Below are 13,261 nucleotides of genomic sequence, written 5' to 3'. Positions count from 1 at the left end.
ATAACATAGAAAGTGTGACAACATTTTTTTGGTGGCTGTTAGTGCTTTTAGAAAATGTTACATATTTAAGAATTGGATTGGATCAATAATAAATTTGGATATGATGGCCAAGTAGTTACAAGTATTTACTGAACGTTTAAGCCAACTCTAAACCAGTAGTTTGACCACATTATGATCAACCGTGGATGATCTTATTTGTAGTTGTTTGGCCAAAAGGAAAGCAGTGTTATAAAATGGGAGACAAAACATGCAGACAGTTTTTCTGTGTATATTTGATAGTAAATCATTAAAAATATTCGGACTGTCTAACAATCTCCTTTTCAATGAAGTACTTGGGTTTACAGTGGAGATCCAACGAGTTGACTTAGAAAATGTGAAGAATGACAACACTGGGACTTAATGATTGCCCAAAGTTCAGCAAATTATCATGTTCTGTTTTATTTATTTTACATGGCTGCACAACTTTTTTTTGAATCAAGGTTGTAGTTGTTGGCCTTGTTACAACCAGAGATGAACTCAGACCTCTGTTTCTGCTTTCAGTGGTGAAGGTGCCCATCCTGCAACACCTGGAGAGTCTACGGGATGAGGAACTGGAAGAGCGCAGGGAGAAGAGAAGGCGGCAGCTGGCTGAGGAGGAGGAGTCTAAGCAGAATGAGAGGAGGGCTTCTGGAGCAGAACAGGCCAGGGAACAGAGCTTGCAGGTGGGAAATTAATGTCGTTGTTAGCTGTGTAGGAGAAGGACTTTCTAACATTAAGGTGCCTGCATCTTTTGACGTTTTTATTCATGGTTTGTTAATGTTAACTTTTTTTTTTTGTCGACAGGGTTCTGGATTGGGGACAGTTAATGGTGCAGAAAATACTGCAGGTACTGACATTTGCATTGATTTTGATTTTAATTATGTCTTAATAATAAATTTCTTGTCAGAATGGACACATTGCTGGGCGCACAAAGACAAGCAGCCAGTGGAGCGTGCTGTGGGATGAGGTAGTAGTTTGTATAGTTTTAGGATCACACCAGATCTGGGAGATAACTATACAGTCTACTGTCTTTCTTATGGCAACGCTATACCAGCTTGACATCTTCATCTGCTGCAAGGAGTTCCACTCTACATTGCTGTCTTAAGCACCTAATTCCTCATATTTTAATTGTGTCTCTGGACTACAATGTTGCTTCATATACTGTATATCTAGGATTCATTGCATTTTCTGGAGTTGGCTTGGTTGTGGTGAGGTAGTAAGTTGTGTTGTTGTTGGGGATCAGGATTGTGCACCCCGTTCAGGAGATAACTATACAACTTACTGCCTTCCTCAGCAGAGACCCATGCCATCTATCAGCATGCTGCCGTATCAGTTATGTTTTTTTGTGTGCTGTGTTTGAGCAGTCTTCTTCTGAACATGACTTTGAAACAGTTTAACAGATTTGGATGCAAATGTGTATAGAGAAAATCTTTTCTGCGGTTTCAAAATACTAGAGCCTGTTTAATAAGTAAGCCTATGTAGCTGTGCACGGTATGCATGGAGAAATTCAATTAGTCATTGCTTCACAATGAGCATTTTACTGTTTTAAAACCGTGTAACCCGTTCAGTCACTGAAAACAGTAAGTTTTCTTTTTACCCATCAAAAATGTATGAAAACTATATCTCCTGCCTTCACATAAGTTTTTTCTTTTTGGATGTTGCAGAGGGTGAACAGGCACAGGGTGGTACGGTGTCATGTCTAGACCCACCGAGGGTCTCGGAGGGCTTCCTCACTGCTCCTCCATCTGGAGAGGTCACTCCCACCACACCTGCTCCTCATGAACAGGCCCTAGTCTCCCTGGAGACTGCCATCAGTCAGCAGGTCCACCAGCCAATTGCTGACTTGCTACTGGCCGAGTCGCATGCTGGCTCACTGGCTGCTCTGGCGGGAGCAGGCCTTCCACCCATGTCGGCAGCTGACAGGCCAAACAGTGAAGCGGAGGCATCTCAGATGGAAATGTCCCCTGCACCAACAATCGGTGAGAGAGTCGGAGGAGGTGGAGGAGGAGGAGGAGCGTTGGATGAAGGCAGGGAAGGTAGACTAACTTTGAAGACTCTCTTTATACAGATTGGCCAACAGTAAGGATGCACATGTAATTTAAATGACATTACTGGCTGTGCTTGTCAGTAGCATCTGTTAAAATTTGTTCAACACTGTGAAACACAAATCAGTTACCCGAGGAATTTTGCTGCACTGCGTTGACTGATGTAATTTTATTCCCTGCAATCCCCCAGCCTCGCTAAGTCCAGACATTGTGGAGACCTCAGAGCCTACAGTAGTGGGTGTTTCACAGCTGGAAGGGTCACCCATGGATACCAGCAGCCCTGCCTCTGCCACTCAGGAAGAAGCTGCTCCCAACCCTGCCCAAACCGCGCAGCTTTCTCAGGAGCTGTCTGGCAGTGGAGAGAGTGGCCTAACCGACCGGCAGACAGATGCAGAGACTGGGTGAGACGCTTTAAGTATCACCTCTGACCCATCATGTACCCTTTATGTCTTTGTTGATTAACCATAAGTGCAAAAGGTAACAGGTTGTGCAAAATGCCTGACCATGTAAATTCTGTTCCAGTCCAATGCTGTCCAAACAGTTTCAGTTTGTGCAGCAAATTTGTTAAAGATGTTTGGCATTGTACAGATCAGCTGAGTACACTATTACACACATTGCTGATGACTGATGATAGCCTTTTTTTTAATGTTTACAGCTCCACCTCTGTCTCATCACCTGGAGAAACAATGCCCAGGAGTGACAGTGCTGATAGCCAGTCTCAGGCCATCCAGGAAGAGCCACTCCCATCCACCAGCAACGAGGAGGAGGACCCACTTGCAGGTTAAATTAATTGCAGCCATACTCTTTATGCAGTTTGTAATATTTTTAATAAAATGTTATCTCATGATGTCTGTGTTATTTTTTTCTTCATAGGCATCAGCCTGCCAGAGGGTGTGGATCCTTCTTTCCTGGCAGCTCTTCCTGAGGACATCCGTCGAGAGGTGTTGCAAAATCAGCTTGGTATCAGACCACCCTCCCGTCCCCCTGTTGCCACCAGCCTGCCGTCTTCTACTGCACCAGTACTGGGAGGACCAGGGGTTACAGAAGTCAGTCCTGAGTTCCTGGCGGCATTGCCACCTGCAATCCAGGAGGAGGTGAGAGATGCTTCACTGAAATTTTCAAAGATAACAAAATGCTTGCCTTTAGAAACCTACTAACTGTGATAAAATATGATTCCAGTGATAATAGATAGATTAATTCTTTAAGCTAAGCATGTTAATTGTTTGTCCTAGGTTCTCGCCCAGCAACGGGCAGAGCTGCAGCGCAGGGAATTAGCCCAACAGCCCCCACAGGGAGACACCCCTCTGGATCCAGTCACCTTCATCCAGACACTGCCCTCTGAGCTCCGGCGTAGTGTCCTGGAGGACATGGAGGACAGTGTCTTGGCAGTCATGCCTCCAGACATTGCTGCTGAAGCAGCTGCATTGCGCAGAGAGCAAGAGGCACGCCAGAGGCAACTGATGCATGAGAGGTTATTTGGTCACAGCTCATCTTCGGCCCTTTCAGCCATTTTGCGCTCACCAGCCTTCACCAGTCGGTTAGGGAGCAATCGTGGCGTCCAGTACACTCGACTGGCTGTGCAGAGAGGAGGCACATTTCAAATGGGGGGAGGAACAAACCACAGGTGAGGGGAGACACTGATCTAATTGTCAGTTTAAAAGTCGTCATCTTTGATATGAGGTCTTTTAAGAAATGTTTGACTTTTATGTTATCGTAAATAGAAGGTAGTCATTGAAATCATGCTACACTTGACAAACTGATTGTGTGTGGTTTTTGTTTCATCAGACCTTCCAGTTCTAGCGTGGACTCCTTGTTGCGTCTGCGTGGTCGATTGCTGCTGGACCATGAGGCCTTGTCATGCCTGCTGGTTTTGTTGTTTGTGGATGAGCCAAAGCTTAACACCAGTCGTCTGCACCGTGTGCTCAGGAACCTCTGCTACCACTCTCAGACACGTGGGTGGGTCATTCGCAGCCTGTTATCCATCCTCCAACGCAGCAGCGAGAGTGAGGTGTGTGTAGAGACCTCACGTCTAGAAGACTCTCGTGGCAAGAGGAGCATCCAGGGAGGCTGTGGAGGAAAAGGCACAGCTACCTCCTCACTCTCTTCTTCATCATCCTCTTCTTCATCATCCTCATCTTCCTCCTTAGAGCTACTGAACAGGGTAGAGTCTCGCAGCTCCAGCCAGCTTTCCTGGCTCTCTGTTTCTATGGACGCAGCCTTGGGCTGCCGGACAAACATTTTCCAGATTCAGCGAGCATCAGGTAGGAAGCATGCCGACAGACACTCAGCTGGGGGATCTACAGCATCTGGGACACTGGGAGGAGGGGTGTCAGGCACTACTGCAGGTGTCACGTGTGCTGGAGGTGGAGGTTCCACTGTCCATATCCACCCACAGGCTGCTCCGGTGGTCTGTCGACATGTGTTGGACACACTCATCCAGCTAGCTAAGGTGAGAGTCTACCTGTTTTGTCTTCATCTGCTGTATCACCTATTATATATGCCACCTGTAAAAATAAAAAAAGGCAATGAAGTTGACTTTTTTAAAAAAATGAAATCTTTTTTTGTTTCTTGTCCCCTTATCATTGTCTCTGAAGGTGTTCCCCAGCCACTTCACCCAGCAGCGTTGTAAGGATCTGTCAGCATCTCCCTCTGACCTGGATTCTCGCCTTTGCTCAGTCTCCTCTGGAGGAGGGGGTGGAGGCGTTGGCTCCAGGTCAGGGCCACAGTCTCAGAGCAACCCCAGCTCCAATTCCTCCAACACACAAAACTCCTTGAGTTCCGCTGCTGCTACTCTCCAGTCTCTGGGAATCTCCACTGATTTTTGGGACCTGCTGGTCAAGCTAGATAACATGAATGTCAGCCGCAAGGGCAAAGCCTCTATGAAGACAGTGCCTCTGGGAGGGAGTGCAGAGGCTGAGGGGGCTCAGTTCAGCCTGGAGACCTCCCCTCTAGGCCAGCTCATGAATATGCTATCCCACCCAGTAATCAGACGGAGCTCCTTGCTCACTGAAAAGCTGCTGCGCCTGCTCTCCCTCATATCCATTGCTCTGCCTGACAACAAGGCCACTGAGGTGCCTGCTGGGCACCCCACCTCACAGGCTGCCAACCCCAATGTGGCAACCAGCTCAGGAGCGACAGCCCCAATCATAACGCAGGGCGCTGTGTTGGCGGGTTCTACGCAGCCCACTGTGGCAGTCCCAGGGACGTCTGTGGGAGCTACAGCCCAGGGAACATCCTCAGGGACAAGTCTAGCAGCCTCCCAGACATCCTCTACAACAATCTCTATACCCACGTCCACTGGAACAACATCTACTGGTAGTGTAATTGAATAAGTGTAGATTGAGTTCATTTAGACTTAACAATGTTAATTAATTTCATTAGAAAATAATGAGTTTTTTGTTTTGTTTTCTTTTCTTTTTAAACAGGAAAACAAAAGGGCACTACTAGCAGTACAGATAGTGATAACAAGATGGCCTCCACTGGACTCACTGAGAAACAGCTTCAACTCTCTGTGGAGGTATGGGGGAAGAAGTTTAAAAAGTTTCATATGGTGTCAGTCATGCTGTCATGTATATGAACTCTGGAGAACATGTACTCAGGATCAGTTGATTCAACACACTTAGCAAATGTAAAGAGAGATGTTTAGATTATGATTAAGAGCAGAGCCATTTTTTTTAATATTTTAAAAATAGAAATTGTCTAAAATATATGTTATAAATATCATATTTTTCCCACCCTTCCACTGTAAGTTGCGAAGTGTGCAGTGCACAACACCGAATAGACGCTCAGCAGTTGGTGTTTGTAGCAAAGTAGTGCTCCCATTACAAACAATTCAAGGTGGAGACAGGCCCAAAACACAAACACAATAGTGACACATTTTAAATCTGTTGCATTTCACCATCCGAATAGTTCAGATGTCAGAAATATATAGTCCCATCATACAAAATTGTTACACGAGATTATAATGTTGAGAACTGGGTTATAAATTTCTGATTTTTTTACTTTTCTGCGTCGAAACATAATCACTCAAGAGAGACTTCTGATGCATCACCCCCCATTAAGAATTACCTGGACTGTGGCATCCATCACTCAAAGGTGGTTTTCAGTCAGTCTTGGCAGGATCTGTCTAAAGCCAGCTATTATGTAACACTTCTCAAAAGAAGGAGAAATGCATGCATCATCCACATGTAGAAGATCAAGAGAATGCCAAAGAAAACAAATTGATTTTGAAGATGTCTTTTAAAAGATGTGCACTGACGTGGCTGTACAGAGTTGAAAAGCAGACTCTTCAGTCTCGCCATTGGAACAGCCACAAGCCACACATTTGATTTATACTCTTTTAGATGTTTTTATAACAACTCTTTTCCTCTTACAAGGTTTTGACGTCTCACTCATGTTCAGAGGAGGGTCTGGAGGATGCAGCTAACATTCTGCTGCAGTTATCTAGAGGCGACGGGATCACCAGAGACACTGTGCTCAGGCTGCTGCTCAGTGGAGCTAGACACCTCGGATACACTCTTTGCAAACAGATCGGTCAGTTCTGGCCAACTTCAAAGATTCTGGTGCTCCTGTTTAAGCAGGTACAATTTTCTTTTTATGCACATTTTTTAACATTTTCTCTCATTCAGGCACATTACTAGCTGAACTTAGAGAGTACAACTTGGAGCAGCAGAGACGGGCACAAGCTGATTCACATTCCCCAGATGCCCCTCCTGAGGATTCATCCATCTCAGCCAGACTCAAGGGCAAGATGACTAGCAGGTTAGCTAGTGATGAATCTGGACTGCATTACTTTGTCAATACATGTGCAAGAGTTAAATTAGCTTTAGTATGTAATGATGGTATCAGTTTGTGCACAGTGGTTACTGTCTCATAACTATTTCCTTTATGTTGTTTGCATTTGTTGGTTGGGGCACAGGTTTGATGGTTCGGAGAGTGTCGTCATTGTGGCTGCACAAAAGCGCACACTCGGTGGACGTGAACTACAGCTTCCCTGTATGAGCTCACTGACCTCAAAGACGTCAACACAGAAGTTTTTCTTGCGAGTGCTGCAGGTCATTATCCAGCTTCGTGAGGACACTAGGCGAGCCAACAAGAAAGCGAAACAGACAGGACGATTAGGTAAGAAGGTGTTATATATACACACAGTCCTCTTGACTGCATGTAATATCCTGACACATCCTGATAGTATTGAATGATGAAACCTCTCTCGTCCCTCTCTCAATGGCCAGGCTCCACCAGTTTGGGCTCAGCCAGCAGTATCCAGGCTGCGGTACGTCAGCTAGAGGCTGAGGCTGATGCCATCATACAGATGGTGAGAGAGGGTCAGCGGGCACGCCGACTCCAACAGGCCCCGCCACCCACCGCCTCTTCAGTCGCCGTCGCCGTCGGATCCTCAGTGGCTGCCCCCCATGCCCCCGCTGGTGCTGCTCCCCCTGCTGGCACGGCTGCTGCTGCCACGGTTAGCATGGGCTGCACTGACAGCAGGCATACTTCTACTCACCCTCACCATGCACACACTCAAATTGGGAAACCATTTGAAAGCTCAGTAAAGCACATTGATTACATAGTTTGACCATCACAGTATATTTACTTTGAAAGTACTGTGGTTGTCAGCAAGATGATTGCTATGAAATGGGCATTACCTATGACATGCTTCGTGTCTAATTTGGCTGTTCCTGTTCTGGCTTTTGTGCATTTTGGAAAATCATAAGCTAACCCATTACTTGTTATGCATATCTGTCTTATTTGGCTGAAATAAACTATAGTTAACCTTTTTAAGATGGTATTAAGTTATATCTGTAAATATAATGATAGAGCGTGCAGTGACCATAGAGCCTGCTAACGGTTTATGGATAGTGACAGCTGCTGCCATGACATCAACAGCCCCAACAGAAAGACAGATATGCCAGTGATCCACTGCATTTTCAGCAACACTGAATTGACATGTTTTACTGTTGAAATTCTCAAAAAGTGATTATGCTGCTTGCTCTAAACTGTTTGATCTGTTCCACTGATATTTGTTTGCTGGCTGACATAGCTTCATGCTTTTGGCCCTCCCTCCATCCCTATTGCAGTCCCAGTTCCTCCCCTCTCATTGTGGTTCATGGCAGTGTTGTCATGCATGGGAATGATGGTTACTTTAGGGGAAAATAAATTCTCATCCACTCTCTGCCTTTCTGGTCCTTCTTGGTTTGTTTTCTGTAGTCTGATGCGCAGTCAATGTCAGAAGTCCAGGCGGCCCAGAGAGATGACTCTCCAATGGATGTGGACCAGCCGTCTCCTCTAGAGCAGGACCCTGTGCCTCTGGGTAGGACTCACTTGCACTCTGCTCATGATCCTCCTGCTGATTGTTTGTGGTTTTGTTTGGTAAATTACCTCCAGATCTGTTGAGCACAAAGATGAATGTTATGAAGAACTACTTTTTATCCATTCAGTTTAGAAGTTGCACAACCACCTAACTGATCAGTCAAACATAACTTATTGGTCACATGGTACAGAGTTGGCAATCGACAGGTGTCATCGTGGACCATACTCATACAATGCACATTAATTGCAAATTAAACAGAGGGAGTTACAGTAATAACCCAACCAATTTTATCATAGTTAATCTAATATGGGCTTGTTCATCACCACTGAAACAGTTCTTTTAATATCCAGAAAGTAGTTACAGTCTAATAGCAGGCATATTTTTCTAATGAAATCATTCAGACTATATTGGAATTTTTTATTTTTCTTTTAGATGAAGAAGGAAACGGCCAGTCAGAGAGTGAGGAGAGGCTTCCAGACCTCCCACTGCTCAGCGAGCAGCTGTTGTTGGATGAATTGTGGGACATGCTCGGGGAGTGCCTGAAAGAGCTGGAGGAGTCCCATGACCAGCATGCTGTACTGGGTAAGTGGACTTCTTCACAGAAATACATTTTCTTTTAATACTGTGTATTATTTAAATTGTGTTTCTGTTAAAAGAGCGTGGTTCAGTGATTTGTTCCCATAATAATGTTTTTTTGTTTCCCTAGTTCTCCAGCCTGCTGTGGAGGCCTTCTTCCTAGTCCATGCCACAGAGCGAGAGAGCAAACCACCAGTGAGGGACACACGGGAGAGCCAGCTTTCTCACATCAAAGATGAGCCTCCACCACTGTCTCCAGCACCACTTACACCTGCCACACCTTCATCCCTGGACCCGTTCTTTTCCAGGGAACCATCCTCCATGCACATCTCTTCAAACCTGCCACCTGACACTCAGAAGTTTCTCCGCTTTGCTGGTAAGCTTGAAAGAATTAAGTAAGGATAAAGCTTTGTCCTGATGTGTAGTGCTGTGTCTAACAGGACCCATTCTTCTTCCTTTTAGAAACTCACCGCACAGTGCTTAACCAGATCCTACGCCAGTCCACCACTCACTTGGCTGATGGACCTTTTGCTGTACTGGTTGACTACATACGCATCCTGGACTTTGATGTTAAGAGGAAGTAAGGGGGGATTATCCTAGCCTCTTATCTCACGCTGTCAAATACACAGCTGCCGATTTTTTATATAATTGACATGCTGTTCCTTCTGGCCTTTTCAACAGGTACTTCCGCCAGGAGTTGGAACGACTAGATGAAGGCCTGAGGAAGGAGGACATGGCTGTCCATGTGAGGAGAGATCATGTGTTTGAGGACTCTTACAGGGAGCTGCATCGCAAGAGCCCAGAGGACATGAAGAACAGGCTGTAAGACGCCATTGCCCTTCCATCCAGTTTATGTGTCCTCTCATTTCAGAACCACTCAACCGGAGTCATACTCTGTTCTCTTTACATTGCAGGTACATTGTGTTTGAAGGGGAGGAGGGTCAGGATGCTGGTGGCCTGCTGAGAGAATGGTATATGATCATCTCTCGGGAGATGTTCAACCCTATGTACGCCCTGTTTCGCACTTCGCCAGGTGACCGTGTCACCTATACCATCAACCCCTCATCCCACTGCAACCCTAACCACCTCAGCTACTTCAAGTTTGTGGGTCGCGTGGTGGCCAAGGCAGTTTATGACAACCGGTTATTGGAGTGCTATTTCACTCGCAGCTTCTACAAGCACATCCTGGGCAAGAGTGTCAGGTATTTGAACTACTGGCAGTTACAGCCTTGTACTCTAGTAACCATCTGGATAAGTATTTATCTGTGTGTGGCTTATTGATTGTTATACTAAACCTTGTTTCAAACAGAGGGCAGCTATATTTTGCAGCCTTTGTCCTGAATGTGTGAATAATTTGTATGTGTTTCTGTGGGGTTATCAGGTACACAGACATGGAGAGCGAGGACTACCCATTCTTCCAAGGTTTGGTGTACTTGTTGGAGAATGATGTGTCCACACTGGGTTATGAGCTGACATTTAGCACAGAGGTTTGTCTCTTCCCTAGCTCTCTAGCGCCTGAATCCCAAATGCTTATGTTTTCATAAAGTAAAATCTGCAGAAATATAATTTGCAGTCTGATGGGCTAGTATTCATGTCCTCTTGTCTGTTCAGGTCCAGGAATTTGGAGTGTGTGAAGTGAGAGACCTCAAGCCAAATGGAGCCAATATCCTGGTAACAGAGGAAAACAAAAAGGAGTATGTGCACCTGGTGTGCCAGATGAAGATGACAGGTGAGATTGTGGTTATTTCACCAAATATTTAATTTCATGTTAGCAGGAAGGCTGTATTACTGGCAAAAACAATTTAATCAGTGCTTTCAGGTGAACAGGTGATAATTTAAAGGTTTGACCAGCATGTATGAAACATGTTATTCTCACTCGTGGCACTAGGTGGCAGCATCCTTAAATTTTGAATCAAATCAGTATGCAGCAAAATGTTAAAGGTGTTTCTCTCTGAAAAATGGTTGATTTATCATGAGTAGCGACTCCAGCTGCTGCTAAAATAAGTTATTCAGTAAAGCCTTCAATTTTCAGCTGCTTAATTGGGAAAAAAAACAAAAAAGAAAAAAATGCTACTGACTTAATTAACACTGGTTCCATGCCAAATATAGAATATTCTCAGTGCTATGGCAAGATCCCCCTGTGAATACTCTATTACTTGTTTTCCAGGTGCAATCCGCAAGCAGCTGGCAGCCTTCCTTGAGGGATTTTATGAGATCATCCCCAAGAGGCTGATCTCCATCTTCACCGAGCAGGAGCTGGAACTGCTCATCTCTGGCCTGCCTACTATTGACATCGATGATCTGAAGGCCAACACTGAATATCACAAATACCAGTCCAGCTCCATCCAGGTATGGATGAGTAATGACATGTACAGTATTATTATTATTTAAATGTCTGCCCACTTCTGCATATGTATGAGAGAGCAGATATGTGATTCCCCTCAGAAAAAAACATTATACTGGAACATATTTATAACTCAGCTGCTGTTGTCGTGCTTTTTTTTTGTTTTTTCTTTAAAAACAGATTCAGTGGTTCTGGAGGGCCTTGCGTTCCTTTGACCAGGCAGACCGGGCCAAGTTCCTACAGTTTGTCACTGGCACATCCAAGGTTCCCCTCCAGGGCTTTGCTGCTCTGGAAGGCATGAATGGCATCCAGAAGTTTCAGATCCACCGTGATGATCGCTCCACTGACCGCCTGCCATCTGCTCACACCTGGTAAAGACTTAACAAATTTACAGGGCATAAATAATATAGAAAAAATCCTGGAAGGAACAAAATTGTGAAAATCTCCCTTTAATGTTCTTTATCTTTTTCCACCCTCAGCTTTAACCAGCTGGACCTCCCAGCTTATGAGAGCTATGAGAAGCTGAGACATATGCTGCTGTTGGCCATTCAGGAATGTTCAGAGGGATTCGGACTCGCTTAAACTAAGAGACTCTTAACACACACAGACATGCATACAAACACTTGATTTAGATTTGCCTACTCCTGACACATTCACACTGATAATCTTTGAATGCACACACACACACACACACACACACACACGATCATTGACATTACTGGATAACTTGCTGAATGGCCTAGACTTACTGGTTTCTATTCCATATAAAACAGATAAAACCAGCAAGTGAAATGGACTGTTTGAAATTGCATACAACACAGAGAGCCTCATGTTGACACATTTGTGTCTCCCTTCCCAATTTAATGGCAAATGCAAGAGTGGATTCAGAGGATAAAACATGGACTAATATAAGAGATGTTTTCTTCATTTAGTTTGATTTCTCTGTACAAAAGGTTTGGGAGTTTGTTATGTTTAATCTTTTTTGTTCTCTGGCTGTGTAAAAAGAGAAAAGAGAATGTTGTTTGAACAGGATGGTTATAAAACCTTTGGGGAAAAAATGGTGGTGGTTTCTTGTTGCAAATTTGTGACCTCACAAACCTTGACGAGGGGGAACATTTTTATCAGGGGTATATGAACAACTTGAGAAGTTTTGGAGATATTCACAAAAAATGCACTTTTCAAAGTTTTGTGGCATTTTTAAGGAAGGATGGTACAAAAAATGAAGATAAAACCTGAAGGAGATTAAAAAAAACATTAACCATAAATTCTAGAGTATTTTTGGCTATTAAATCGCTGACCCAGCCTTGAGCCTTTGAATCAGAGTGGAATAACTACATGAATAAATGCATAAAATTGCGTCCATTGTCTCTTTGAACAGTGTTTTAACCGTTGCTACGTTATCAAAATTGAGTGTATCAGTTCTGTGTATAACACCAAAATACCATGCAGTTATTGGACAATTCCCAATAGACAATATTTTCTGTTGACAATATTCTAATTGTCTGAGTCCCCAGTGCTTTTCTGAAGTGAAATCAATCTCACAGTTCACACTCACAGCAATGTATTTGACATCATGTGCCATGACTGATGCCATCTTGGAGCACATATCTCATGCACTGCCCAAGGCCTTATTTCTAGTACAATCAGGTGGTAGCATAACCGTAGTTTGTTGCAGCAGAGCTGTAATTGTCCATGCTGATGCCGGCCTTGTATCCCCTGCAGTCTCGAACAATTGTCTGTACTCTTTATTATATCACACAGTCCACAGCGTCCCCTATTTATCACTTTTCATTACTAACTGAAGATGACACAGCAGTAGCTTGAATTCCCTATCATGGTATGAGCCACAGAGAGTATAATTGGTTTGCATTGGCTATTTGTAAATCTATTATCAACTTATGTCCTTATGCTTCTAACTACTAACTAATAACTGGTTTCAAACTAGTGAGTCACAAAATCTAGTTGTTG

The 13,261-nt window shown here is 44.3% G+C and overlaps 1 protein-coding gene across 11 annotated transcripts in view; it reads left to right on the top strand.

Annotated features, from left to right (window-relative positions):
• huwe1 (HECT, UBA and WWE domain containing E3 ubiquitin protein ligase 1) overlaps nucleotides 1-12,650 on the top strand; it is a 37,335-nt gene extending 24,685 nt beyond the window's left edge. For 7 of the 11 annotated variants that reach the window (XM_046396290.1, XM_046396293.1, XM_046396291.1 and 4 more), the window contains 25 exons: nucleotides 541-701; nucleotides 823-865; nucleotides 1,683-2,054; nucleotides 2,254-2,464; nucleotides 2,719-2,843; nucleotides 2,937-3,157; nucleotides 3,296-3,687; nucleotides 3,849-4,512; nucleotides 4,658-5,378; nucleotides 5,489-5,580; nucleotides 6,440-6,596; nucleotides 6,692-6,824; nucleotides 6,970-7,184; nucleotides 7,295-7,524; nucleotides 8,271-8,373; nucleotides 8,806-8,955; nucleotides 9,080-9,325; nucleotides 9,412-9,529; nucleotides 9,631-9,771; nucleotides 9,864-10,151; nucleotides 10,331-10,436; nucleotides 10,561-10,678; nucleotides 11,117-11,298; nucleotides 11,474-11,664; nucleotides 11,773-12,650. In XM_046396290.1, coding sequence (XP_046252246.1) covers nucleotides 541-701; nucleotides 823-865; nucleotides 1,683-2,054; nucleotides 2,254-2,464; nucleotides 2,719-2,843; nucleotides 2,937-3,157; nucleotides 3,296-3,687; nucleotides 3,849-4,512; nucleotides 4,658-5,378; nucleotides 5,489-5,580; nucleotides 6,440-6,596; nucleotides 6,692-6,824; nucleotides 6,970-7,184; nucleotides 7,295-7,524; nucleotides 8,271-8,373; nucleotides 8,806-8,955; nucleotides 9,080-9,325; nucleotides 9,412-9,529; nucleotides 9,631-9,771; nucleotides 9,864-10,151; nucleotides 10,331-10,436; nucleotides 10,561-10,678; nucleotides 11,117-11,298; nucleotides 11,474-11,664; nucleotides 11,773-11,875 — 5,483 coding nt within the window. In that variant the 3' untranslated portion in view covers nucleotides 11,876-12,650. The remainder of the gene's footprint in view (nucleotides 1-540; nucleotides 702-822; nucleotides 866-1,682; nucleotides 2,055-2,253; nucleotides 2,465-2,718; nucleotides 2,844-2,936; nucleotides 3,158-3,295; nucleotides 3,688-3,848; nucleotides 4,513-4,657; nucleotides 5,379-5,488; nucleotides 5,581-6,439; nucleotides 6,597-6,691; nucleotides 6,825-6,969; nucleotides 7,185-7,294; nucleotides 7,525-8,270; nucleotides 8,374-8,805; nucleotides 8,956-9,079; nucleotides 9,326-9,411; nucleotides 9,530-9,630; nucleotides 9,772-9,863; nucleotides 10,152-10,330; nucleotides 10,437-10,560; nucleotides 10,679-11,116; nucleotides 11,299-11,473; nucleotides 11,665-11,772) is intronic. The other 4 variants (XM_046396298.1, XM_046396292.1, XM_046396296.1 and 1 more) reach the window with 3 other exon arrangements.
• Nucleotides 12,651-13,261: the final 611 nt, after the last annotated feature.

Source organism: Scatophagus argus, chromosome 8 (genome assembly GCF_020382885.2).
Source record: "Scatophagus argus isolate fScaArg1 chromosome 8, fScaArg1.pri, whole genome shotgun sequence".
Taxonomy (NCBI): domain Eukaryota; kingdom Metazoa; phylum Chordata; class Actinopteri; family Scatophagidae; genus Scatophagus; species Scatophagus argus.
This window is presented reverse-complemented; position numbering and strand designations above follow the sequence as displayed.